At 47.4% G+C, this 24,951-nt stretch overlaps 1 protein-coding gene and 1 long non-coding RNA gene across 7 annotated transcripts in view; both read right to left on the bottom strand.

Moving 5' to 3' along the window:
• Positions 1-1,083: 1,083 nt before the first annotated feature.
• NCALD (neurocalcin delta) overlaps positions 1,084-24,951 on the bottom strand; it is a 367,272-nt gene continuing 343,404 nt past the window's right edge. For 5 of the 6 annotated variants that reach the window (XM_035011656.1, XM_035011657.1, XM_035011661.1 and 2 more), the window contains 3 exons: positions 20,314-20,710; positions 6,778-6,883; positions 3,491-3,683 (listed from right to left, as the gene is read on the bottom strand). In XM_035011656.1, the coding sequence (XP_034867547.1) occupies positions 3,586-3,683; positions 6,778-6,883; positions 20,314-20,691 (582 nt within the window). In that variant the 5' untranslated portion in view covers positions 20,692-20,710 and the 3' untranslated portion in view covers positions 3,491-3,585. Of the gene's footprint in view, positions 3,684-6,777; positions 6,884-20,313; positions 20,711-24,951 lie in introns of all 6 variants that reach the window. The other variant, XM_035011662.1, reaches the window with a different exon arrangement.
• Positions 17,931-20,305, bottom strand: LOC118015086. Its single transcript, XR_004680522.1, has 2 exons — positions 19,497-20,305; positions 17,931-19,109 (listed from the first exon to the last, which is right to left on the bottom strand). It is a non-coding gene; the product is annotated as an uncharacterized LOC118015086 (long non-coding RNA).

Raw genomic sequence — 24,951 nt, forward strand, 5'->3', positions numbered from 1 at the left:
CACAAGTCACCAACTATAGCTGACCCTCAGTCCCTTTTTCCTAGATTAATGGAATTCTGTGCTGGAGGTAGGGCCAATGACAACAACAAAAAACAACAACAAAAAAAACAAGCCTCATCTGAATTTGCTTTGAGGGTGTGGAGTCTGCATCATGTCATGTTTTCTATTGACTCTTCTCCAGACGGAGAGGGTGAGACAGGGGAAGAGGATGTTCGTTTGTCACTGAAGAGGAAGTCGCCTTCCATTGCACCTAATGTTTGGATTAGAGTTTGCAGCTCCAGTTGTGAGGAAGGAGGCGAGGGCAGAAGAAAGTGAAGGCCAAGAAGTACATGAGTGGAGAGAAGCAAGAAAGCCCATGCGCAGACCAAGGATGCTTTCGGACAGGGCTTTGGGCTCAGCACCTGCCACCCCCCCGCCCCCCGCCCCAGCTCCTGTGTCTTTAGGGCAGAAGCCACACCTGGTGGGGGGGGGAGGGGGGCAGTATAGGCACCTGGACCCTCAGGTAGATTCAGCTGGGGCAGCAGTTTAGGCCAAGGACCCTCATGTCCCAAACAATCACATGAAACAATCAATGTGCTTGAATGCCAAGCTCGAGCGACATGAAGTCATGATATGGGGTCCACTCCATATGATGGGATCTGTAAATATATGCACTTGATCCTTGAACAGCATGGGTTTGAACTACACGGGTGCACTTACGTGCAGATTTTTTTCAATAAATACAGGACAGTACTGTATCTGTATTTTCTCTTCCTTGTGACTTTCTTAATAACATTTTCTTGTCTCTGGCTTACTTTATTGTAAGAATAGTGTATAATACATATAACATACAAAATAGACATTAATCGACTGTTTATGTTATCAGTAAGGCTTCTGGTCAACAGTAGGCTATTGGGAGTTAAATTCTGTGGATTTTTGACTGCACAGGGTGTCTGCACCCCAAACCCTCTCATTGTTCAAGGGTCAATTGTATATTATTAAATCCATTTGTGGAAAGGGTCCCCTGGGACATACAGAAGGGATGGAACAGCACCCTCAGCACCCCTTCCCCACCCTAAGCAAGAGTATGACTCTGTATCCTCCTTCAAGTCATAAGCCACTTTATTCCAGTCCCTTGAACATCACAGACTGGCTTGATTTCAGACAGAACAGACTCCACTTCCAGAGGTCCCGCATCACAGCAATGACAATGAACAGCCCATCAAAGGAATGACCTAAACCTTTAGTCATTCAGCCTTCTGAGTGCTGCAGAGTCCCTTGGCCAAATTTAAGTGCATTGGATTAGACATACAAAGCCCTTCCTGGAAAGGAGTAGAAGGAAAAAACAACCATCAAGAAAATACAGACAGGGTCAATGGCAGGCCAGGACAAGACTATTTGCATACATCCCAGGCATGTCAGCATTCATTAGCCAGGCGTCTGGCTCTGTTTTCTCTCCTAAACATCTGGAGCCCCTCTTCCTTGCTCCTCACTCCAGCTCCCAGTTCTAGGGAACTGGGTGAGTCTGGCTCAACAAGATGTCCTGACCCAGGGTAGAGCTTAGGCAGGCTTGCCCAAACATTAACTGACTCCCCTTCTAAGGGGAACTTAAAGGGGGAATTAGGTCATCAGTCCAGAGCAGTGGGATGCACCTCCTGAACATCACTCACTGTGCCCTCCGCCTCTTAGTTTAATTCCCTAGTTTTCAAACCCAGATCTTACCACTTGGCCCATGGAGGAATTTGGCAAGTCTCAGGATAGACCCACTGTGAAGAATGGACACTCAGAGGAAGATGAAGATGATTTTACCATGTCTAGGTCTCCTAATTTCATCCTGCAAAGTTAGTTCATTTTGGTCAACCATACAAATTCAGATTTTTGCTACCAGTTAAAAGGGACTCAAGTAATACAGAAGAATCTGGAGTTAGAATGGGCTCAGCATCATCTTCCTCATAGTTATGTTTGTCTTTCTGTGGGTCATGGTCTACAGAAAGTAGCTTGGCTGCAGATAAACCCACTCGGGACCTCTCTGCCTCCTCCTGGAGCAGATCCTCCCCATCTATGTCCTTGAGTGTTTGGACTTCCCCAGGCCTACTACTTGTGAAAATATGACTGACTTACTTGTGATCAGCAATTTTTACTCTTAACTTGCAATTCCAATTAGTGTGTGTGAGGTCACCAGACCAAAGAGTGACTCAAATTTGCGCTGTCACTTTTGAAAACAGAAATTGGCATTCAAAGAACATGGTGATGCAAAATGCTTTTGGATTCCCCACAGTGGGCCCTGGAAAGCACAGACGCCCTTGGCCATGCCTTCTTCACAATGAGCTCACTGCCCAATCTCGGACTCTTTGAAGGGCCACCAGGGACATGAAAAGGTCAACATTGCAGATACAGCTCCCTAACCATAATGTTGATCAAACCAAAGGGAAGTCTCAAGAATTTGTATGTGTGTGCGTGTGTGTTTCGGGTCAACAGAATATTAATCTACTCAGAAAAACACCGTACCCCAATCTAATACCATCGAGCCGCTGGTGCTCCAATGGACATGTCCCACTTAAACCTGCCCTACTTCTGTTCTGCAGGCACTACCACTCTGGAAATGCATTCAAAATTAAGGTTGCGCCCTAGTCATGGTGACTTTGTACTTCTCTGGAATATATAAAATATACCTGTTGATTGGTGCATTTGTGCAAAGACAGATATGACTTTAAAACAAGACATAGACATTCATTATAGTTGGCTTACTTCACATTAAGCTACTAAAAACAGTCTTCTATAATAAGATTGTATTAGTGCTCACTAAACATGCATTTCATTTAAACAAGGCAAAACACTTAATTTGGTCTGCAATACCCAATATTTTATATACAGCACTCTTTTTTTTTTTTTAATCACAATAGGCAACAAGATGGGTCTGGTTTTGTTATATAAGTTACCATTTGTGTTTAATTTCCAAAGAAACTCAGCTTAGCTCAACTAGTGTAAACGTGTGAAGAAACAGCTGAGCCATCTTTTCCTCTTCTCTATGAATTTACCTTGAAATGTTCACAGCTTAGACACTACAGCCCGCTGGGGAAGAGGGGGGAGTGGAGGCCTCCAGGCGCTTTCACAGCCTGGCCCCACAGGGTCCCTTGTCCTTGGGAAGCCGGCACCAGGCGCCATCACCCTGGGGGCTGCCCGTGTGGCTCCAGACCCAGCTGGGGAGTTCTGTTTTTCAAACAGGCCCCTGGAAGCTGGCCACAGAATCCCGGGACTGGCTTGCTTTCCCTTCTCTTGCCTCCCCGAGTCTTCGGTTTGAGAACAGAGACATTGGAATCAGAAGAAAAACAACAGTAAGAACGATGGAAACTCAAGGAACAAGGAACATCACAAAGTCTGCATGACAGCGCGTCCATGCTCTCCACAAGCGCGTTGGGGCTCTGGGCATCCCCCGGACAAAGGAAGCCGAAGGCGTCACGGAGGAAGGTGCGTCTGACCGCACGGGGGCGGGGGGGGGGACAGCGTCACCATCAATATTGATTGGCAAAAAAAAAAAAAAAATCTGTTAAAACGAAAAGGTGGAAAGGGGACGCAAGCAGCTCTACGATCCGTGGGGCGCGGGGCTCAGAACTGGCCCGCGCTGCTGGGGTCACACTGCAGGAGGCGCACTATGGACGGGTCGCTCTTGGCCCCTCGGATGAACTCCTCCAGGGACAGTTTTCCTAGAAAGCAAGAGGACAGGTGAGAGGGGGCTGGTGGCAGCTGCAGGGACGTGCGCTCGTCCCCCCGCACCCCCCCACCCCGTCCCCCCACCTCGCCCCAGGAGGGGGTGGGTGGTTCTCACTGGGTGTTTGTACAACAGATAGCTGGCCTTTGCCTTTTTAAGAGAGCAGGCTGCACTCCCGGCGCACCAAGGCCGTCACGGGGTTCCCGGTGTCCCCAGAGCCTTCTAGCCTCCTTGGGGTAGCCTTAGCTTTGCTGCAAGAGTCCCTCTCTCTCCCTGCATGTGAGCAGAGGGGCCCGCACAGATATCTGGGGGGAGGACAACATGGGAGGGGCTGCCCCTCCATGCAAAGTAAGGAGAAGAAAGGGGTGTGTGCACGAGGCAGAGGGGAGTCCTCGGGTCCCCGGGGTCAATCAGAACAGGCTGGAGGAGGGGGACATGACCCCCTGGGATCCCACTTTTATCCGTGTGTCCCTTTCCTTCCTGAGTAAGCTGGAATATGTATTGATTTCTCTTCTGGAAGGTCAGTCTGTCATATAGTTGGGGAGGGCAAAGCTTCTCCTCCCTTCCTGGTGCTTCCAGAAGGTCCCATCCTTGGGGGGGAGCAGCTGGGCCTGCTCTAGATAGAAGCTCCCAGAGAGGACTTGCCCCCTTGGCCCTCCAAGGATGTCCCTGCCCGCCGGGCTCCCTGCTGCTGTGGGGCTTGTCTGCAGGCCCTCGGGCTCTCACACTAGGTTCCTCCCTCCCACAAACTCCATCCTCGACCTCAGTGATTGCTCCCTTATTTCTCAACTGATTCCAAACCCAGACAGGAGGGGCGCCACCCACTGAAGCCCTCATCACCCACCACTGGGAGACATCAACAAATATGTCTTCCCCTTCACCACAACCCCCTCCCCCAGCACCGAGTTCTTATTTGACCAAATCTACTTTAGCTACAAGAAGGAGAAAGGTGGGCTTTTATCTATTTATTTTTAACACAGAGCAGGCCACGTCTAGGCTTTGTGTCCTGGCCATTTCTCGAGAGCTGTGGCCTGCTCGGGCAGTGGTTGAAACGGTGATGACTTCTTAGGTCTGAAAGGCTGGCTCCAGGGAGGGAGGGCGGATGGAAGTGGCCACTTGAACACTTGGGGGTCTCCCCAAGGTGAGCGCTGGGAACCTCGGCCTGCAGCAGCGGGGCAAGCCCTGCATTCTTCCTCGGTGGCTGGGTCTCTTGGGTCAGCTCCCCTGTGTGCGTCTGAGTAGACTCCAGAGCTGATTTGCCTGTGGGCCCACTTTTCAAGTCCACAGCCAGGGGCTAGAGGCAAAGGGCTTCCACCAAGAGGAATCTAATGGCGGGAGCCTCTCGGTGAGGTCTTTGCTCCAGGTCGGGGTACCGGACCCTGCCTGGGCTCCCAAAGCAAAGCACCGCAAGCACCAGGTCTCGGGGACTGTCTCCTCCGACCGCGCCCAGGCTTCGAGCCCCTCCCCCTCCCCGGTACAGCTCCCCCCCCGCCCCCCCCCTCCCTTTTCCCCATCGAGGAAAGCACAGGGCCTTCAGCAGCCGGATGTGCGGCAGGACTGCTAGCGATCGGGGCTCTGTGACGCCCTCGTAGCGAGCCCCTAACCCCTTGCCTGTGACCTGCGCCCCGTGAGGGTTTCGGCCGCTCACCCTGCAGCCCTCCTCTATGCAGGGGCGGGGCGGGGCGGGAGCAGGACGCAGAGCCACCTGTGCTCCCCTGGAGCGCCAGCAGACCTGCCGCTTTAGATCGGCAAGCTCAGGAACTATTAAACGACCCCAGGTGTTTAGTCTTCCGAAACAAGCTCTTCGCTCTGAATTACGGTGCATTAGGGGAGATGGGACGCAATAGCACATTTGCGCAGGAAGCAAACAGGTCGGCCTGCACCCCGGAAAGCCGGAGTCTGCGGCAGCCAGTGCCCGGGAGGGGCAGGGGGGTAGAAAGAGAGGCTCCCTGTGCTACCTACAAAGCCTCCCGTCGTTCTGTCCGCCGGTGCTACTGGGGGTAGAGGAAAGCATTTGCGCATCGCTGACAGGATTTGCCGCGGACCCGCGGCGGAACAGGGGAGCTGGTAATAACAGGAAGGGCTGCAGAAGACTGGGTTTCCTCCGCAGCAGGCTCAGAGCTCAGCACTTCAAATTCAGGTGTCACATCGAAATAGGACTGCCACATCGGGGACATAAAATACGGGATGCCCAGTTAACACTGAATTTCAAATAAACGATAATTTTTTTTTCATATAAGTGTGTCCCAAATATTGCATAGGACACACTTCTCTAAAGAACACCATTTGTTCTTTATCCAAAATTCAAAGTCGTTTGGGCCTCCTATATTCCATCTGGCAACCCAACATCTAAAATCCGCTAATCTTGGGCGCCTGGGTGGCTCAGTTGGTTAAGCGACTGCCTTCGGCTCAGGTCATGATCCTGGAGTCCCTGGATCGAGTCCCGCATCGGGCTCCCTGCTCGGCAGGGAGTCTGCTTCTCCCTCTGACCCTCTCTCCTCTCATGCTCTCTCTCACTCTGTCTCTCAAATAAATAAATAAAATCATTTAAAAAAAAATAAAATCCACTAATCTTGAGTTTGAAATCCAGCCTTCCTTTTCACTTTGGATTGTTTTGAATCCTCTTGTTGGGTTTGAATTGTTTTGAATCCTCTTGTTGAATTCCTCCGGGTGGAAAGTGCTGGCCACCTGGCTCCCCTCCTCCCCTGGCCCACACAGGCTGGGGAAGACCACGTGGCTCCAGGAAACCACGACACCTTAGGGCATGCGCAGAAGAGCCCAACCGCACTCCCTGGGCAGGCTGGGGTGAAAGCCACCAGATCTGGGTGGACTTACACCAAGTCCCTCTCTGCTTTCTGATTAGCTGGCCTGCAGGTATCCAGCCTGCTGTGACCTAGGCCTGGCCCACCTGGGTCCCTCTCTGTCCTGCACTGCCAGCGAGCATATGAGATGAGCCCCTTTCACAAAGAGCTGTGAGCCAGGTCCTTGCGACTAATATCTTGTCCTTGAGTGGCAACTGCCTGCCCGGGTGGCCCCTGGCCCTCCAGCAGTCCCCACTCTGAGCAAAGCCAAGTGCCACGGCCTCCTACCATCTCTGTTGGTGTCCATCTGGCGGAAGATCTTTTCTGTCCTTTTCTCCGGAGTTGACTCATCTTCAGGCATTTTCATTACAGAGGAAACCATCTTATAGATCGCCTAGGGACAGAAATGATGTGATAGTAAGACAGAAACAGAATAGCCTTATCAGTAAAGCTCCCAGAGCAGAGGGGCGAAGGGGGTGTCCCCCATGAACACAGGGAGCTAGTCCGATCCCTGCTGATGTGCTATAGAAAACCAGTGTGTAGGGACTAGCTCCAGCAGTGAGAAGCTGGCAGGAAGACGGGCTCACCCCTGTTGTCTCAGACTGTCATGCGCATACGAATTCCCTGGGGAGCTGGTGAAAATGCAGAATCTGATGGGGGCGGGTCATGGGGCCTGGGATTCTGCATTTCTAACAAGCTCCTGTGTAGAGCTGTGGTTGCTGCCCGGAGAACACCACTTCTAGTAGCAGGGCTGTGGATGACATCCCTCAGGCCAGAAACACGGGTCAGTGTCTCTATCTGGTCCCTCAAGGATAATAAACATCTGATGGTCTGCAAGTGTCTGCCCACGCCTTCTCCCAGGCAGACATCACTAATTCATCCTGATGCCCCCCTCACCTCCCATATGTGGCAGTCGCCTCACATGGCTTCCCAGCAAGCTCCCGGGCATCCCCAAGATGGAAGTAATCTGCCATCCAAGCTTTGCATTAAATAATTATGCAACTCGAGGCTTGAGGTAAATTGGGTACATCTGAAATCTGATGAGCAACAACAGATGTTCTACTGAGTTTTGTAAGCGGTACTGAAACAGTTTCCCCCACCACCTTGGACCCCCTGTGCTACTCAGTAAAGGCCTGGAAGGCCTGTTGTCTAATGTAATTTCAATTTGGAAATAATGTAAAGTCATTGTTCTCATTCCCAGACCATCAGGTGTTTAATATCCTTGAGGGACCAGGTAGAGAACCAGCCCGTCTTTCATCAGATTTTGCTCATCGGATTCACTCTGGGACCTTTAATCCTGGGAAGGAGTTTTAGAAAAAGGAGATTTTGCCAGCAGGTGGGGAGAAAAAATCTGGAAAGTTCTGGAGCTCCAGATGCCATGGGATAGTCGGAAGGAGGGGTGAAAGGAAGACAGTTGAGGGAAGGTAGCCTCCAAATGGGAAATGTGGGAGGGAAAAAATGGATATTAAAGGCTCAACTTGGGCACCTGGGTGGCTCAGTTGGTTAAGTGACTGCCTTCGGCTCAGGTCATGATCCTGGAGTCCCTGGATCGAGTCCCGCATCGGGCTCCCAGCTCGGCAGGGAGCCTGCTTCTGCCTCTGACCCTCCCCCCTCTCATGTGCTCTCTCTCTCTCATTCTCTCTGTCTCAAATAAATAAATAAAATCTTTAAAAAAAAAAAAAAGGCTCAACTTATTTGCTTTACAGTCTTATTTAGGATCAACCCTGCCTCAAGTCCCTAACATATTCTGGAGAAAGGGGGGTAAATATTCTTACCCCAGTCAGTAAAATAGGAATGAAAAACTGACTCACCCCGTGTTCTGAACCTTAGGGATCATAGGGATCCTTCAGGCCAGGCTCCCTGGGTCTGTCTGAAACCCACCCAAAGCCCTTGCTGAACTCCAGCGTGGCCTCCATAGTGATTCTGCCTGGGAGAAAGGTCAAGCTCAGGGTTACGGCCCTGTCCCGGATTACGGGTGTCACTGGGATAAGGCTGGTCCATAGTCCGCTTCCCCAGCAAACGTTTACGGAAGTATGCAGGCAGCGGGCAAGCCACGCTCTGTCTTCTTCCTGGTCCCCTCCAGCTCAGGTCTATGGGGCCGTCTGTGCTGGGTTTGGAGTGCCACATGCCACGCCTCTGGGAACACTGGGCTCCTGGAGGGAACCAGGAAAGCCCATCAGGATAGAGTTCTTTTTACAAATGGGAAAACAGGTGCTGAGATTTCCTGGGCCCGGTAAATCGTAATGGCAGCAGAGAGCAGGAGTCCTTCCAGAACAGGGGTATCTTGAGATCTAGCACCTTCTCCTCGGGTTTTTTTGCTCCCACACGGAAGCTCTCTGTGTAACTCGACCCAGTTAAAAGGGAATTGGTGGCACCAACTAATGAACACACACACATCTCACACGGATTTCAATCTTACACAATCTATTGCGTGAATTCATAAGCCAAGGAATCTTAGAACAAGAAGAACAAGAAGACAGTATTTGGAGATCAGCATCCCACTAGATCGCACAAGGACAACCTCTTTAAAGGTGCAAGAGCTGACACATTTCGGGGTTTGTAGAGGTGATATGGGAGAGGCATTTGCGGGTCAACGATGAGCTTACTTTTCGCCGGAAGTCTTACGAACACTTCGTCATTGCACATCCTCAAACTTCTTCAGGGTGGACTCCTTCCCTGAGTCTGTTCTGCTCTCAGTAAGTTCATCTCACTTGGTAATTCCAGGTGCCACCTGCTGTGTGTCTATCACTGACCAACGGGGGCAGCTCCCAACTCAGATGCTTCACAAAGGCTGTCAAGAGCCCCACAACCTGAGCATCACCCACCTTGGTTTCCTGGACCAGCAGCTTTATTTACACTCTTCTCTCATCTGAGTGCTCACCTACCCCTCTCCGCTCTCCTTGGGATCCTACCCATTGGTTAAGGGCAAGTTGAAATGTTACCCCTCCTCCAGGAAGTCTTCCAGGGTCTTCCTTCCTTCTGCTATGTGTAATTTCCCTTCCAATGTGCTAGCAAATGGCTCTGTTCTAAACCTCTCTTGGATCATTTCATCCCATTCACTCCAATTGTAGTTACCCAGAACACTCTCCTCTTATACAGGAGGGTGGCAGTCCGATCTGGCTATTCATCGAACCCCTGACAGTTCCTAACACAGGGTCTTGCACAGACTTGGGCTCCCTAAGTTTGGAGGATTCCTTCAGGAATAACTAACCTCCCCCCCCATCACCTTCTCTCAGGCTCTTCCTCCTCTCTCAACTTTCTTCTGTTCCATTTCTCATTATAAAGTTCCCCTTTATCCTTTGTTGCTTTTCTCACCTTCCCCTTCTCTTTTCTTTTTCTCCTTTCTTCATATAATTAAACATATTCGTTGAAACTCCTTAAAGATTCTGTTGGAAAGGAAAGGTTTCCTCTGCCCTTCAAAATCCTTCTAGATGGACAGGAGACAAACTAATGGAAGAAAATCAAATTTAATTTCATATGTACAGGGAATCCACAAAGACATGGAAGTTCCAAAGATAGGCAAAATGAGGCCTTTATGTCCTTCTGACTCAAGAAGGGGTAGGGGTCTGGGAGTTCCAAGGGAAAGAGTGCAATTCACAGGAAGGTGAAAAAGAGGAAATGTTTGGTAAACAAATGTGTGCTGGGCCACTGGGAAACAATGGGACATGGAGGACTTGGATCAAACAGGCCTTGCCACGTTCTTCCCCATCTACTGTACCTCGTTCATACCCTAATGTCGTTCTCTGTGGTGACAGTTGTCTTCCTGGATCCTCTACCTAAATTCTTTTTAGGCAGTTGTGGGAGAGGTAAAGAGCTGTTCTTCAATCTGCTGGGTTTCAACGGCTTTTTAACTCAAAATAATCTTCATGCCAACGTGGCCTGTCATGGGGCAGCCTGCCCTTGGCCCCCACAATTCATCGATCTGTCAAAAGCTATGGGCTCTCCCCTTAGGAACCGGGCACACATGCTCGTGGATCCGCACTCAGGGTCACGGACAGCTTCAGGAGCCCATCCACAGACCCCAGGTAAGGAAAGTCCCTGATCTCAGCTTATCCCCTCCCCATTGCTCGCGCATTCATCCCTTCCCTCAGTCATTCCCCAGCTATTTACCCACCGGCTATTCCGTGCCGGGCCCATCTGCCCCAGCCTTGCCCTCACGGGTTTACTGTCAAGGGAAAGGTAACAGGGGAGCCTTCCTTGCCATGAGGATTGGGGCAGGCCTCCCTGAGGAGTGATGACAGTGAAGAGATGAAGGAAGCGGAGAGCTCCCAGAGGAAGAGGACAGAGGGAAAGACGTGTGTAGACACCGGGTACGAGGAATGGCAAGAAGGCGGAGAGTGTGACTTGGGGGGGACTGTACTACAAGATGTGGCTCTGGAGCAGGTCAGGACAGACCCCTGGGCCTCAAAGAGCACGGGAAGGTATCTGTAGTTCTCCACAAAAAGATAGAAGTGACAGGAAATTCGATGTCTACTCCCCAAACCCACCTCTACTCCCTTACTTACAGGCAGTGGTATTCAGAGAATTAAAAAACTGTCATTCATAATTTACTCATCAGTTATTTATTGAGTGTCTACTATGTTCTAGGTGGCAGACAGTCAATTGTCAAAATGACCGATATGGTCTTTCTTATTGTATATCTTCCCAATCCTCTGGCAAAGGGCTTGGGAGACACTGTATTGGTGACCAAAAGCACCCCATTTCGTACAGTGATTTAGATGGGTACAGTGACTCCAATGATGCCTTAATAACCCTTGTGGAAGCCTTCACCTCCTCCACCTCTGGCTCCCATGATGGCGAGGAACTCTCAGCCTCTAAGATTTGGGGCTCATGAAACTCTCCTTCTTGGAATTCTGATGGGAAGTCAACGGTGTGATAGTCCAGAGATTATTCCCTTAATACTCTTGGTTGAACAAATGAATGAAAGACCAGGCAAACAGATGAATTTGGGTTAGAAAATGAGGCCCCCACATTCAACAGAAGGTCTTTAAGAGATTTAGCCTTTAGCTCTTGGGCCAAAGAAGTGGAGTTGGGACAAATAAAGATGGGCTAGTATAAAAATCAAAACCCTAACCAAAACAACAAAGAAAGTCAGAATGCCCTTATGTGAGGATATTTTCAAACAGGACTTCTGGAATGGGGCAAAGGCACAATGCCTGAGTGTATTGTAGGGTTGAGGAGGAAGTGAGGGCCCGCATTCCAGACAGCTCTTTCATAACTCGAGACTAGATTTTTTTTTAAATGTGCATCAACTCACAGACAGGGATTAGTGGATTATTCACAGCACCAGGTCTATGATGTGTGTGACGCCAGAGCAGTGAGCAAAGAGCTGAGGTGACAAATCCCAATGGTCCCAAGATGAGTAAGTAGATGGCAGCCTGGCAAAACCACATTTGGGAAACTTTCTGTCCCTTTGTCCCCTTCCCACGGCATCAACAACCCAGAGCCGATTGCACTAGAACTTCAGAATCTAGGGCTCCCCAGCACAGGGAGAGAAAAGACGCAAGGCCAGACAGCAATCTGAAACAAATCATGTCTTTTATTAGCTCTAGGTCCCCCCCCCCCCCCCCCCCCCCGCCAAATTTAATGGGATTAAACCATGAAGAGGCCAGGCTACTTCCCTACTTATTTTTAGCAACGTCAATGAGAGGCCTGGCAGGGACATCCTGTTTTTAATTAAACTTGAAGAGCCTCATTCTTGAATTGGGTAAACACAGCTAGAGGACACCCAAGCGCCCAGCTCTGGCTCAGCCCTTACGTAGGCTTGGGACGGTGCCTGCCCTGTGGTCAGGGCTCTCACCAGCTTCTTCATGGCCTGTATTTTTCTTTCTTTTTCCCTCTGAATGAACCACCTCTTGGGATGCTGGAAAAGAAGGAGTCACGTCTGCACTGATAAAAGTTGTAGACTTAGCGGAGGGCAGGCACAGTTCCAAGAGTTAAAGCTTGACCTTCTCTCTGAAGGAAACCAGACTGCCTTCTTTCACCAGAAGATGGAGGGTCTTCTGACAGGACATCCAAGGCCCCGTGACAACCAACCAAAGGCACAAGAAGTTAAGCAGTACAGGGTTGCGTTTAGAGTCTAGATAAAGAACAGCACACGGCGTAGAAGGATATAGCCTATCAGGAAATGAGGGTGGAGAGAGGCCATGAGGATCTTGGAAACACTTTTGAAATAGGATCGATGTCTGTGTTTCTGGAATGGTCTAAGTAGTTTCTTGTTTAGAGCTTAGAAGAATACATGAAGTCAGGAACTTCCCCAATGTTCTACCCAGGTGCTGTAGGTACTTTTACGGGAGGGGAGAGGACAACAGGAGAAGGCGCTGTCCCTTTTCAACCAAAGCAGCTCCATTCTTATATTAGGTTTCATGTGAGACCTTACCTGAAAAAAGTAAACTCATCATTGTCCTCCCCAAACTTATGTATGTGTGTGTGAATACACTACCATCTAGCTCTAGTAATCTAGAGATTACTTAAAAATAAAATCTTAAAAAAAAAAAAAGTTGGACATCACAGAGGTGGAGATCTGGAAGTAATCGGTTGTTCCCTCCATAAAGTGGGGCTACCAAGGTTGTCATGAGGGCTCCGCGAGATGATGCGTGTGCACTGGGTTGAACGGTGTCCCGCAAAACTTCATGTGCACCCAGAGGCTGGCGGAGGTGTGAAGAAGGCGAGGTGACCTTATTTGGAAAGAGGGTCTTTGCAGATGTGATCAGGTTAAAATAAGATCATACTGGATTAGGACAGGCCCTAACCAATCCAGTGACTGGAGTTCATATAAGAAGAAGGAAATCTGGACACAGACTCACGGGGAGAGCGTCACGTGATGATGGAGGCGTAGGCCGGAGTGACGGACGCAGCTGTGAGCCAAGGAACACGGAGGGCTGCATCACCACCAACGCTGGGAGAGAGGCATGGAACAGATCACCTTCCCTCCCCACCCCCAGGAGTCTCCAGAAGGAACCAACCTTGTCCACACCTGGATTTTGGACTTCTGGCCTCCAGAACTGAGACAATACATTTCTGTTGTGCTAGGCTTCCCAGTTTATGATAATTTGTTATGGCAGACCTAGGACTCGGGTACAGCGTGGAAAGCCCTCAGCACTAGGTCTAGCCCATCGCAAGCACTGAGGGGAGGAGCCTTCTGGAGGAAACACGGGCTGTCGCTGGGACTCTGCTTCAGGAGTATCCATGGTATCCATGGTGGGGGAGCAGAAGAAGGAAGAGGAATCCACGAAGGCCACGGGGAGGGAACGGTCAGAGGGGGGCGCCTCACTCATGTTGCCAGATGGCATACTCGATGCTAAGAGTTAAACTCTTGTCGTAAGAGTTTAAGATTAATAAGACAAGAGTTAAGACTCTTGTCTTATTAATCCCCTAATAAGAAAGGGATAAACCAAACACAACCTCGAGCACGAAGATTAGTTCTTTGAGAAAGTCACTAGCCTAAGCAATTGCTTTAGAGCTTCCTCCAGGAAAGAAATCTACGTTGCATTCCAGCGTCACATCTGTGGTCCACATTCAAAACTGAGAATTAGGCAAGGGTGTGGAACTGAATTCCCGGGGACCATATCAAAATGGACTAGAAGCTTTTGTTCCATCCCCCACTCCCCACCCCCACCCCCACCATGGAATCAAAAGAGCACAGTGTTTCAGGTCTCCAAGAAACATATTAAAATTGATACAGTATCTATGACATCAATTTAGAAAGATGATCGGGAGAAAAAATGCAAGTGCCAGTCAGGAAGTGGCTCTGAAAGAATGTGAAGAAGTTTTCCTGGTCCTCACTTTGGTCCTGAGGGGCACAGACACTCACAAGTTGGCTGGTGATCTTGCAACCAGCTGGGACTAATCTGTGCATCTGTTTGGTGCTCCTGGAGGGCAAACGTTTGCCTGGCCCCCACCATCACCTCCTTCCTCCTTACCCAGCTGCTGTATAGTTTTGCATGCTTTTCATCACATGAGGGAACGAGAAAAAAAATTTTCCAATACTGCTAAAAAGAAACAGAGATGAAATCTTCTGTGATGAGCCACCAGGATATTCCCAGTCACCTCCTTCCCTCAGGTTCCACTCATTCAAAAGGCATGAAAAGATAGATTAAGGGTGTCCTGATGTTCACCCTGCCTTCATTTAAAATGCCAATTAACCCTGAATCACAACAAGGAGGGAGAGTCTCATTCCAAGACAGTAATTATTTGAACACCAATATTTTCGAAGCGATCATTAACATACAAGTAATAAATAGGCTAATTAGAAAATTTCCAACCTAGTTTTCAAAGTAGGTTTCCTGAGGACTGTTCTGGGTAACATTACGTCAGCCTGTGTATACCCTCTCGGAAAGTCTCTAACCTGAACTTGAGAACCAACCCAGCCAGGTCCTCCCCAAAGAGTCCCAATGCATGAAGCTTGCCTGTGGGCTCAGGGCAATAGTTCGGGCTTGGGAGATTCCTGGTGCCAACCACATTCTCTCCTGGAAAGCTGATCATTCTTTTATCAGAGTCCTGTGAGCATCAGAGTAGCCCAGAAGTTTTAGTTATTCCCAGATGGGCTGGTATTTGATAGGAAAGGTAACAGGTGAAGAAGGTAGGAACTCCTAAAGTCATCTGTTCCAGAATATCTGTGAGTTCCACCAATTGAGAGTTTCATTGGGTTACCTCCCTCCTCTCTGTGAACATAAATTTTGTTGACTAGGTAAATTTAACTTAAAACTTAATAGAAGATTCTATTACCTTGTCCTTTGGGAAATGACCTCTCTTTATTTAGCAGGAAAACCTCTTGTCCTCGCTCTGGAAACTATGATAGAATAATGGTAGCCAACATTTATTGAGTCCCTAACATCTCAGGGAGTATCCAAGCCCTCGTGACCACATCAGCAATGCCCCTTCCCGCCTGCTCAGCCCTTTCCTCAGACCCTGTGCTGGGCTGGGTGTGGGCGTGCAGACCTGCCTCCAGCTGGGCTCACAGGTTGCTGCATGGGGCAGGCAGGCTTTTCCCTGCTCTTGTGGCCCCCACCTGGAGGAGAGGATCTGCTGTAACATGAGGAAAGGTTAGAGCTGTTATCTGTCTGGCTTACAACTCCTGATAGGCAGTTTTGATGCTAATAAGATACTGGGCCTAAACCATGTTCCTAAATTTGTCACTTAAAAAAAAACCAAACACGTGAACGTAAAAATGTTCATTTAAGACTCTAAAAATAAATCTGCATATGGTTTTATTTGTTCATCCAGATGTTGATATAGCACAAAATTATTTTTTTTAAAAAAGAACGTAACTGCATTTTGGCCCATGTGGTAGTCTGAATAACAGTCCCCCCAAAGATATGTGTGTTGTTACCCCCGGAACCTGTGAATATCTTACCTTACATACTAAAAGGGACTTTGCAGATGGGATTAAGCTAAGGATCTTGTGATCGGGAGAGGTTGTCCTAACGGGCTGGTCCCAATGTTATCACAGGGGTCTTTCTGAGTGGAAGCGAGAAGCAAAGTGAGATACCCAGAGAAATGCTGGTGTGAGAAGGACTCAGTCAATCTACTATTGCTGACTTTGGACATGGAGGAAGGGGGCCACAAGCCAAGGAATGCGTCCAGAAACCAGGAAAGGCAAGGAAAGAGATTTTCCCCTAAAGCCTCCAGAAGGAATGCAACCTGTGGACACCTTGATTTTAGTCCAGTAGAACTGATTTCAGACCCTCTGACCTGGAGAACTGTTAAGATAATAACTTTGTGTTGTTTTAAGCAACTAATTTTACGGTAATCTGTTACATCAGCAAGAGGGAACTCCCAGGGTGTCATTAGCGTCTGCAACAGAAACCAAAGCTTGTCACTGTAAACAATATTCTGCAGATATCAATGCTACACTACACTTGCTAAACTACAAGAAACAATGTCAGGGAAGAAAAACTAGAAAATTTGTGGATTACTACACTCCATTGTCGAGCCTAATTATAAACTTGTTTGGGCCCTGACCAGTTTTTAGTGTCTGTTGGTGAACACCAGGAATTTGCATTTTATTAAATTTTATTAAATTGCTTGAATTTCTGGTGTCTTGGAGGAGCAGAAGTTTAGCCAAGAATTTATATGTTGGTGCTTGTCATCAAGCTGCAGGTTTTACTCACTTTAACAAATAGAACCATCATTTGTGAATGATTCTGGGGCCCACAGCTTGCTCTTGTCTCATCACTCCTTAACATATATTGACCCAAACACAAAGCAGAAACCCATGGACAGTGACTCCTTTGAAGTACGCGCATCCCCAGCGGAGGTCCTTCCTTGATGGCGCCGACCAGATAGAACCCGCACCCCCCAAATAGAGAATCTGCACACAGGTACCCAGCTTCTTGGGACAGGGACAGGGCCTAGAGTGCTTTCACTTTTGGAGTGGGGAGAGAAAAGAAAAAAATAGAATGGGAAGTCTGGTAATATCCTCCACATCCCAGTTCATCCAGAGTCACTGCAACCCGGGGATTAGCGTAATGAGAGAATCCACGAACTGTCAGTTTGCAGAGTAGCAGAATAGAGTGACATAGCCCTTCATAGGAAAAGGGTTCTAAATTTAATTTAATCTCATTGGCAATTTGGAAATTGCCTCAAGGGGCTGCAGGGTTTCCTCCCCACAGTCATTAATATTAATCATCAGGGTGCGGTGCTGTAGAAAACAATGAAGGAGACTCAAGGCTTCCATTTGCAGGCTCCTAAAAAACCCTGAGTAGATAAGCATTTATTAAGGACTCCGAGTCCTTCCCGTGATGACCTGGAAGCTTCCCGTGGGCCTGCGAGTGGACTGAGCTACTTACAAGTGGAGGAAAATGTCTTGTGAGGCTGAATGGCCCTTCGTTTCTATGATCACTTTCTACATTCCATGCTGAACACAGAGGAAGTCGGCGAGGGCTCAGCAAGTGCTTACTAGCACCTTCTGCGCATCCTCGGCAAAGTCCCCACCCGCCCTTGCAAACCAAATTCCACAGCCCAGGGAGAGTGTCTGTATTCCTGCCCACGCTCTTTATTCCCAGTGCCAGCTACTTAGCAGGTGCTTAACTGAATGGTTGGATGTTCATAAGCCCCTGGGGTCTGGAGGGTTCTCCCTGACTGCGGGTCAACATCTTCGTCAATACTGGCCACCAAACTCCTGACCAGGGGCAGCCAGGAGAACTGCACAAAAACGTTCAACAGGAGGGGCGCCTGGGTGGCTCAGTTGGTTAAGCGACTGCCTTCGGCTCAGGTCATGATCCTGGAGTCCCGGGATCGAGTCCCGCATCGGGCTCCCTGCTCGGCAGGGAGTCTGCTTCTCCCTCTGACCCTCCCCCCTCTCATGTGCTCTCTCTCATTCTCTCTCTCTCAAATAAATAAATAAAAAATCTTAAAAAAAAAAAACAAACAAAAAACAAAAAACAAAAAACGTTCAACAGGAGATAACACAGTGGCTGCCAGGAAGTTTTTTCCCCCAGATCCCAATTAGGAAGTCATTCTCTTCAAAAGGAGAACATAGTCACCCCTTTCTCTGCAGTGACGCAGAGGACACGGGGTCAGAGTGCAGCACTCCCCCCAAAAAGGAGAGACAAAAGAAAGCTAATTAAAATGAATCACCTTTGAAATTTAAATTTTTGTTTAATTAGCAAAGATGAAGAAAAATCGGAAAAGTACAATGACGCGGCACACCCTTCATTCACTCAGGGCGCGCGTTTGGGAAAACAGTTCGGCAGAGAGCATCGAGTACCTCAGAAATCAATGCTCCTTCCCTTTGGCCCAGTAATTGCACTTCTGGGAATCCATTCTAAGGGAATAACCCTAAACACAGAAAAAGTTTCATGCACAAGAATTATCTGTTATTTTATATTTAAAAATTACAGTATCATGTATATTAATAAAACCTGGAAACAACCTATATATCCAACAATAGAGGAAGAGAAAGTAAATTATATTGTATGACTATTATGCAGCTATTAAAATATCGTTATTAAAGTTTTTATGACATGAGAACTGCTTGTATTATTATGTTAAGTGAAAATGGCAAGATACAAAATTTCATATACATTATGAAATCAATTAGACATTTTCAAATGCATGGAAATTAGACCAGAAAATATCATTTGCTAGTATTATAAAATTAATAGCAGTGATTCTCTTTGTAGGTGGAGTGGGATTATGGAGAATTCTTCTCTTTTGCTTTTATATTTTTCTATACTGCCCATATTTTTGCCATTGACATTATATTTTTCATACATTTATCCTTGGGGGTGGGGAGAAATCCTTTAGTCTTGTTTAAGATTTTGTCTCTGAGGGATTAATTTAACACACCGCGTTCAGAGAGTCGCTGCCCGCGGTGAAGGAAAAGCTGCAGAAAGAACTAGTTGGCAGACCTGGGAGAGTTTGCTAGTACAGAGGTCAACTGGATTCCTGCTCCGCCCCCGGCTCCGTGTGCACCTGTCCCTCTCACTGCCCCTGCAGGTTCAGGCCCACTGGCCCAGGAGCAGACCACAGGCCTCAGCTACAAGGGCTCGAGGACAAGGCAGTCGTGTGGGTCTCTTTTGGCTCTGACTTTAGCTTCTGTAACAGGTCTCCCTGGTTCTTTCCTTGAAAGCAAGTGCCCCTCTGACTCCCCTCCCAACCTCACCAGCAATGGATTGCTCTCTGTCTCCCTGTGATCCTTCCAGCACCCCCACCTGTCCTTCCGGGGGCTGCAGATCTATCTCGAAACCCTGACACTCTGGAGTGAGTGCTGGCTTCTGAGATGAGCCCTCCAGGAAGCCGAATGCCCATTTTTGGTCTGCTGTCTGCTTCCCTCTTGTGCCCATTCGCCTGCCAAGATGATGAGTGATGGCCAGCCCACCCACCTAGTCCTTTTTACTGACTGCAGCTGAAGCTGTCCTGATCCTCCCCTGAGCTGTGTCTCAGTCCCCCTAAGTTCCTCCCAGTCCCAGTCACTGCCAATCAAGCTGTAGGTGCCATGACCACTTATGACTCCTTATGCCCCTTCCCCACTTTCCCTTCAGGTCTGACAGGGAAAATAGGACCAACACCAGGGCCCCTTCTCCTGTTCTATTCAGGGTATTTACTCTGGGTGAGTGGTTTGGGGAAATAAAATGGACTGTTTCCTATTAAAATGATGGAGGACTTGATTCTATAATGTTTGTATTTCTGACGAGACGAGACAGAAGCCAGCCCAGAGATCCTTGCCTTTATTTAAGAGTCTAAGAAAGTTGTAAATTAATGATGGTGGTGATGATGAGCTTTTCCATGCAGCTGGCACTGCGCTAGGCACTGAACATGGACAGTCACATCTAATTTTGAACTAACCCCACAACATGGGTTGATGGTTCCATTTCACAGATGAGGACACTGAGGCTCACTTAGGTGAATTAAGCCAGTCAGAGTCACAGAGGTGGTGACTGAAAGGGGCAGGGTCTGAACCCCAGGTCAGAGACTGATCATTACACACCACTCCAGGGGCTATAACTCCAAAGGCTTGAGGTCTGGGCAGGTCACTGGGATGGGTGGACGGAGGGGCCACAGTGAGCAGGATTTGCTGAAGAGTGTACATCCATCTGTAGGGTGGGGATCACCACAAAGCAATCAGGTGACTTAGGCCAAGCAAGAATGGGGGCCCAGTGTTGCCAGATTTGAGTTTTCAAGAGATGCCAACCAATCTGCGTTTTTATGTGTAATCTCCTGTTTGGAAATATGGATTCAGCATTTCCAAAAACACTGCGTAGGCCGAATCAAAGACTAGATGGGCACCAGTCGGCAACCCGCCCCATGCTGGATGGTACACCTGCCAGTTCTTACCTGTGACTCACGTCCTTCGCTTTGTAAGGGGCTAGGGCTACGTACCTGCACAATCTCTAGCATTTCTGCCTTGCTGATGTAGCCATTTCCATCCAGGTCATACATGCTGAAGGCCCATTTCAGCTTCTGCTCCAGCTTCCCCCTCGATGTCACGCTCAGGGCTATGATGAATTCTCTAAAGTCTATCGTCCCATCTCCATTGGCATCGAAGGTGCGGAAGACGTGCTCTGCAAATTTGGAAGCATCCCCGTAAGGGAAAAAGTTCCCGTAAATTTTCTTAAACTCTTCCATTGACAAATGTCCGCTGGGGCAGTCTCTCAAGAAGCCTTTATACCATTCCTGGATCTCGTGCTCTGTAAAGTCTGTGCTTTCCAGCAAATCCTGCATGACCTCTGGGCGAAGCTTGCTGTTCTGTTTCCCCATCCTGGCAGCGAGAATTCAGCTGCAGAGAGAAAAGAAGACGTCTCATTTTTAGACCTGTTTTTCAGAGGCACACTTTATAATTTGTGATTGTTCCTTTGGGAAAAAGAAATAGACTCTTTTAGTCCACAACACCGTCTGGTTGTCCAACTCAGCCAAACAAAATGATAGAAAGACAGGCAGTCAGAAGATGCCGAGCAGAAATAGCACTGACCAGAAAACTGATAATTCTTCTATACAGAGCCATGCAAAAACAAGGGATTCGTAATGAAAGAAAGAGGGAGAAAAGGAGGGAGGGGGAGAGCCAGAGCCAGAGAAATTGGCTACTTCGTTCTGCCTCATCTATTTGCAAGAGGTCTAGTCTAGCCTGACATTAAGACGTCTGAGGCTCTAACATCCAATCCAAGTATTAACAGAGAAAATTTAAGGAGGAGAACTGGAAGAGAGAGAGAGACAAAAGAGGTAATTTATGTTTTATTGCTAGAGTATTTCCCAGGAAAGTGCTGCTTGGGTACCTTCTGAATATTATGAAACAGATATGACTGAGGAAAATACAAACCCATCTAGTACCATGAAATGCTACCAAGTTAGATGGGTTATTTAAATTCACAAGGTCAATTCACTGTCAGCATTGGGTTCAGATGGTAAAGATGAGGCTTCATAAACCGCTTACGTGCATGCCTATGGAAGAGGCCAAACTTTCCTTTTTAAATACAATTAACCTCATATTTTATTGTAATAGTAGTACACATCCATCGCAATATAGTAAAACAGCACAGCGATGCATAAAGAAAAAAGTTAGCAACATTTCAAATCTTAACACTTAGAGATAAGCCTGCTAGCATTTAGGTGTGTGTCCTTCCAGATTGTTTATATGCATGCTTATCTAAATATACTATTAACATATGTTTTTAGTACATTCACATTTCAAAAAACAAGAATATATACACTTTTATTACCTATTTTTATACTTAACATAGTGGGGGGGTAACAAAGGCAACTTTTGTTAGATGGGAAAAAAACAACTAGAATTATCATCTTCCTATTCACAGAGCCATCAACATTAAGTAAGTAAGCACCTGGCACCAGGCATGTGTTTGGTGCTGTGGATTCAAAGAAGAGTGAGATGTGGCCCCTCCGTCTTCAGGGGCCTCCAGCTGTTTAAGTTCAGAAATGGTGGTGACAGTGAGGGGACAGTACACTAGCTATTCAGTTCACAGATGCCAGGGAATGGATGTGGTACGATGAGAGAACATAGAGCGGATACCCAAGCCAAAAGGGGACATAGGTGCTATCAGGAAAGCCTTCCTGGAGGAGGTGATATCTGAGCTTAGTTCCTATTTCCAAAGTCTTATGCTTTTTTTTTTAAGATTTTATTTATTTATTTGACAGAGAGAGACACAGTGAGAGAGGGAACACAAGCAGGGGGAGTGGGAGAGGGAGAAGCAGGCTCCCTGCGGAGCAGGGAGCCCGATGCGGGACTCGATCCCAGGACCCTGGGATCATGACCTGAGCTGAAGGCAGTCGCTTAACCAACTGAGCCACCCAGGTGCCCGCAAAGTCTTATGATTTAAGCACGGTCAAGATCAGCCCCTTCTCATAAAGGGGCTCTGCACTTATACTTTGCATTTTTCCTATATTGGAAAAAATCCTGAAAGTAAAGCTTGGAAAATTAAAGACTATATGAAAGACCACACATCCCCATTTTAATCGTGATTCCCAGTTTTCTTTGAGATTTTCTCTTCTGGTGTTTATTTGTTAATGTCTGTCTCCATCCTTCTGCAGGGTCAGCCCCTTCAGACCGAGTCTCTGTTGGGACTACTTTTCCCTCTCTGGTCCCCATAAATAACACTTGGTAAGTTAATGAAAAAAGGAATGACCGATAGACAGATGAATCATTACAACACGGAAATCTGTAATAATCTTCCCAGAAAAGGAGTCTTTCCACTACAGCGATGAGGCCCTGGCCATGCATCATAGCCATAGGATTTTTTTATCTTATAACTAGAAGTTTGTACCTTTGACCCCCTTTACCTGGTCGTGCCCCCCACCCCGCTCTGCCCCCCAGTTGGGGATCTCTTATACTGAATTGCCTGTCTTTTGCCCCCACTAAAAATAAATTCCTAGAGGGCGGTGTTTGCATCCCACCCCGCTCAAACTTCTTGCATTTTTATCCATAGTTCAAGAAATGCCAAGCAATCTTAGGAATTGGTAAGTTGACTGATTCTGTTTTCTTTTTTTCTTTTTTTTTTTTTTCTGATTCTGTTTTCTGAGTTTTGCACTGGAGGCAGAACAGGCTCCGCGCCCCACCCCCTTCCTAGACAGGGACCCTCCGAAAGGATGGAGAGAGGACAGCACAGGTCCTATTGGCAGGACCAACAGCCACAGGGGCAGGAAGTCCCCTCTTCATGCAGAATCAGGCAAACACCATTTTATGCAAGAGCAAGACTAAACTACAGCTCCAAATGAAGCACAATTTATAAATTGAACCTTCCAATAACTTTCATTTCCCTCATGTGTCCCTTTTTTTTCTGGAGGGAGAAAAGCAAAGTTAGAGAGGCCGGTCTGTATTAGAATTTCGAAACTGTCATTTAGTTGTTAAGTTGGCAATTTGCCTGAGGCAAGAATTCAGAAACATGAGGTAATACATAATACATGGCTTTCCAGAGCTCCGGAACATTTTTATGAAATTTACAAGTAATTTCAGGTTTTCCTTTTGGGGGGCTCTTTAACGTACAGCTCTTTGGTGTGGTGTTCAATCAAATCACCATCCCTAATACTTTGGTTCTGTGCAAATCACCGTGTGCCCAGCCTTAGGAAAAAAAATATCATTTTGATATTTAGATCTACTCTCTTAAAGAATGATTTCTTTTTTCTGGGTCTATACAACACTGTTTCTTCAAAACAAAACTTAAGCTCCTTTCCCAATGTCTAAAATGTGCTTCTCACTTATTAGCTGTTTTTGCACTAGAAACAAACTGCCTCAACATTTTGGCTAAGTCTTCCACTGAGACTGATCCGTGTGTAGCTATTTTTCAGTAAACAGTAATTAAACCACATTTACAAATTCATTAGCACAGAAAGGCCATAACACAAGGCAGAAGAGCATGGAATAAGTGATTTGGGAAGCCGTGTTTGCAACTGAGTCCAGGATGTGTTTCCGTAGATAATTACAAATACTTTACCAAGTATGATGTCTGAACTTGAGAAAACCATCTGGACTTGGTAGACCATACAACAGAAATCTCAGGGGACATTATGATAGCGTTTCTTTCCCTGGGGGGAGGAGGGGAAAGATAGAGGAATGCCTGACAATACCTTTTTCTATTGGAAGACAGGAATTTCTGCCTGTTTGAGTTGAAGAGGGATAAAAATACCATCAGGGAAATGCTGTGTTCATTAGCAGTCCAGAAAAAAATCGTCGGGAGACAAAAGTTGCACGTCAGGTCAAATCCTTTTCATTACTCCATTTGATTATTAAAACATTAACTTTGTGCTAGTAGAACATAGTGGGGAAAAACTCAGGCCATGGAATAAAAATGCTTAGTTTCAAAGCCTGTCTGAATTGCTGACTAGCTCTTGGGCATTAAGTAATTCACTGAACTTTTTGGTGCTCCTAGGTTCTGTTATCTATAAAATGAGTTCAGCGGTGCGAGTTTGTATCTCACTGATTTGATGTGAGAATTAAATGAGACAGTCATGTGCATAAAACTCTGGCGCTGAGGCTGGGCCAGATGCTGTGGTAAATGAAAACCATATCTTGTCCTTGATAGCCCTTCATCCATCATTCTATTGAAACTTCACGGCAACCCTGAGTGATAGGACAGCTCCCTCCGTTTTATAAGCAAAGAAATGAAATCTCAGGCCAAGCGACTTATCCCAAGTCACACAGCTTGGGAATGAGGCAGCCAAATGGTAAATTCCGTTTGCACTTGGCTGTCCACTGGCTTTGCCACTACGTCCTACTAACCCCGTGGACAAAGCACAGATGGAAGTTAAGACAACAGTTCCATAAAAAGTCAGAAAGAAGCAGTTAGGAGAGAGGAGACAACCTCCTATTAGCACTCATTCATTTCACAAGTAGGTGCTAAGTGTCTCCTAGGAGGGAGGCATGGCTCTCAGCACCGGGAATTCATCAGGGAACAGACAAAACCCTAGTTCTCATGGAGCTGACAGTCTAGCAGCAAGAGACATACGATTAATAAGATAAATAAGGGAAATGTTGGAAAGAGTTGTTCCACGGAGAAAAGTAAAGAAGGAAGG

Source organism: Mirounga leonina, unplaced genomic scaffold, assembly GCF_011800145.1.
Source record: "Mirounga leonina isolate KUSES-001 unplaced genomic scaffold, KU_Mleo_1.0 Mir_165, whole genome shotgun sequence".
Classification (NCBI taxonomy): domain Eukaryota; kingdom Metazoa; phylum Chordata; class Mammalia; order Carnivora; family Phocidae; genus Mirounga; species Mirounga leonina.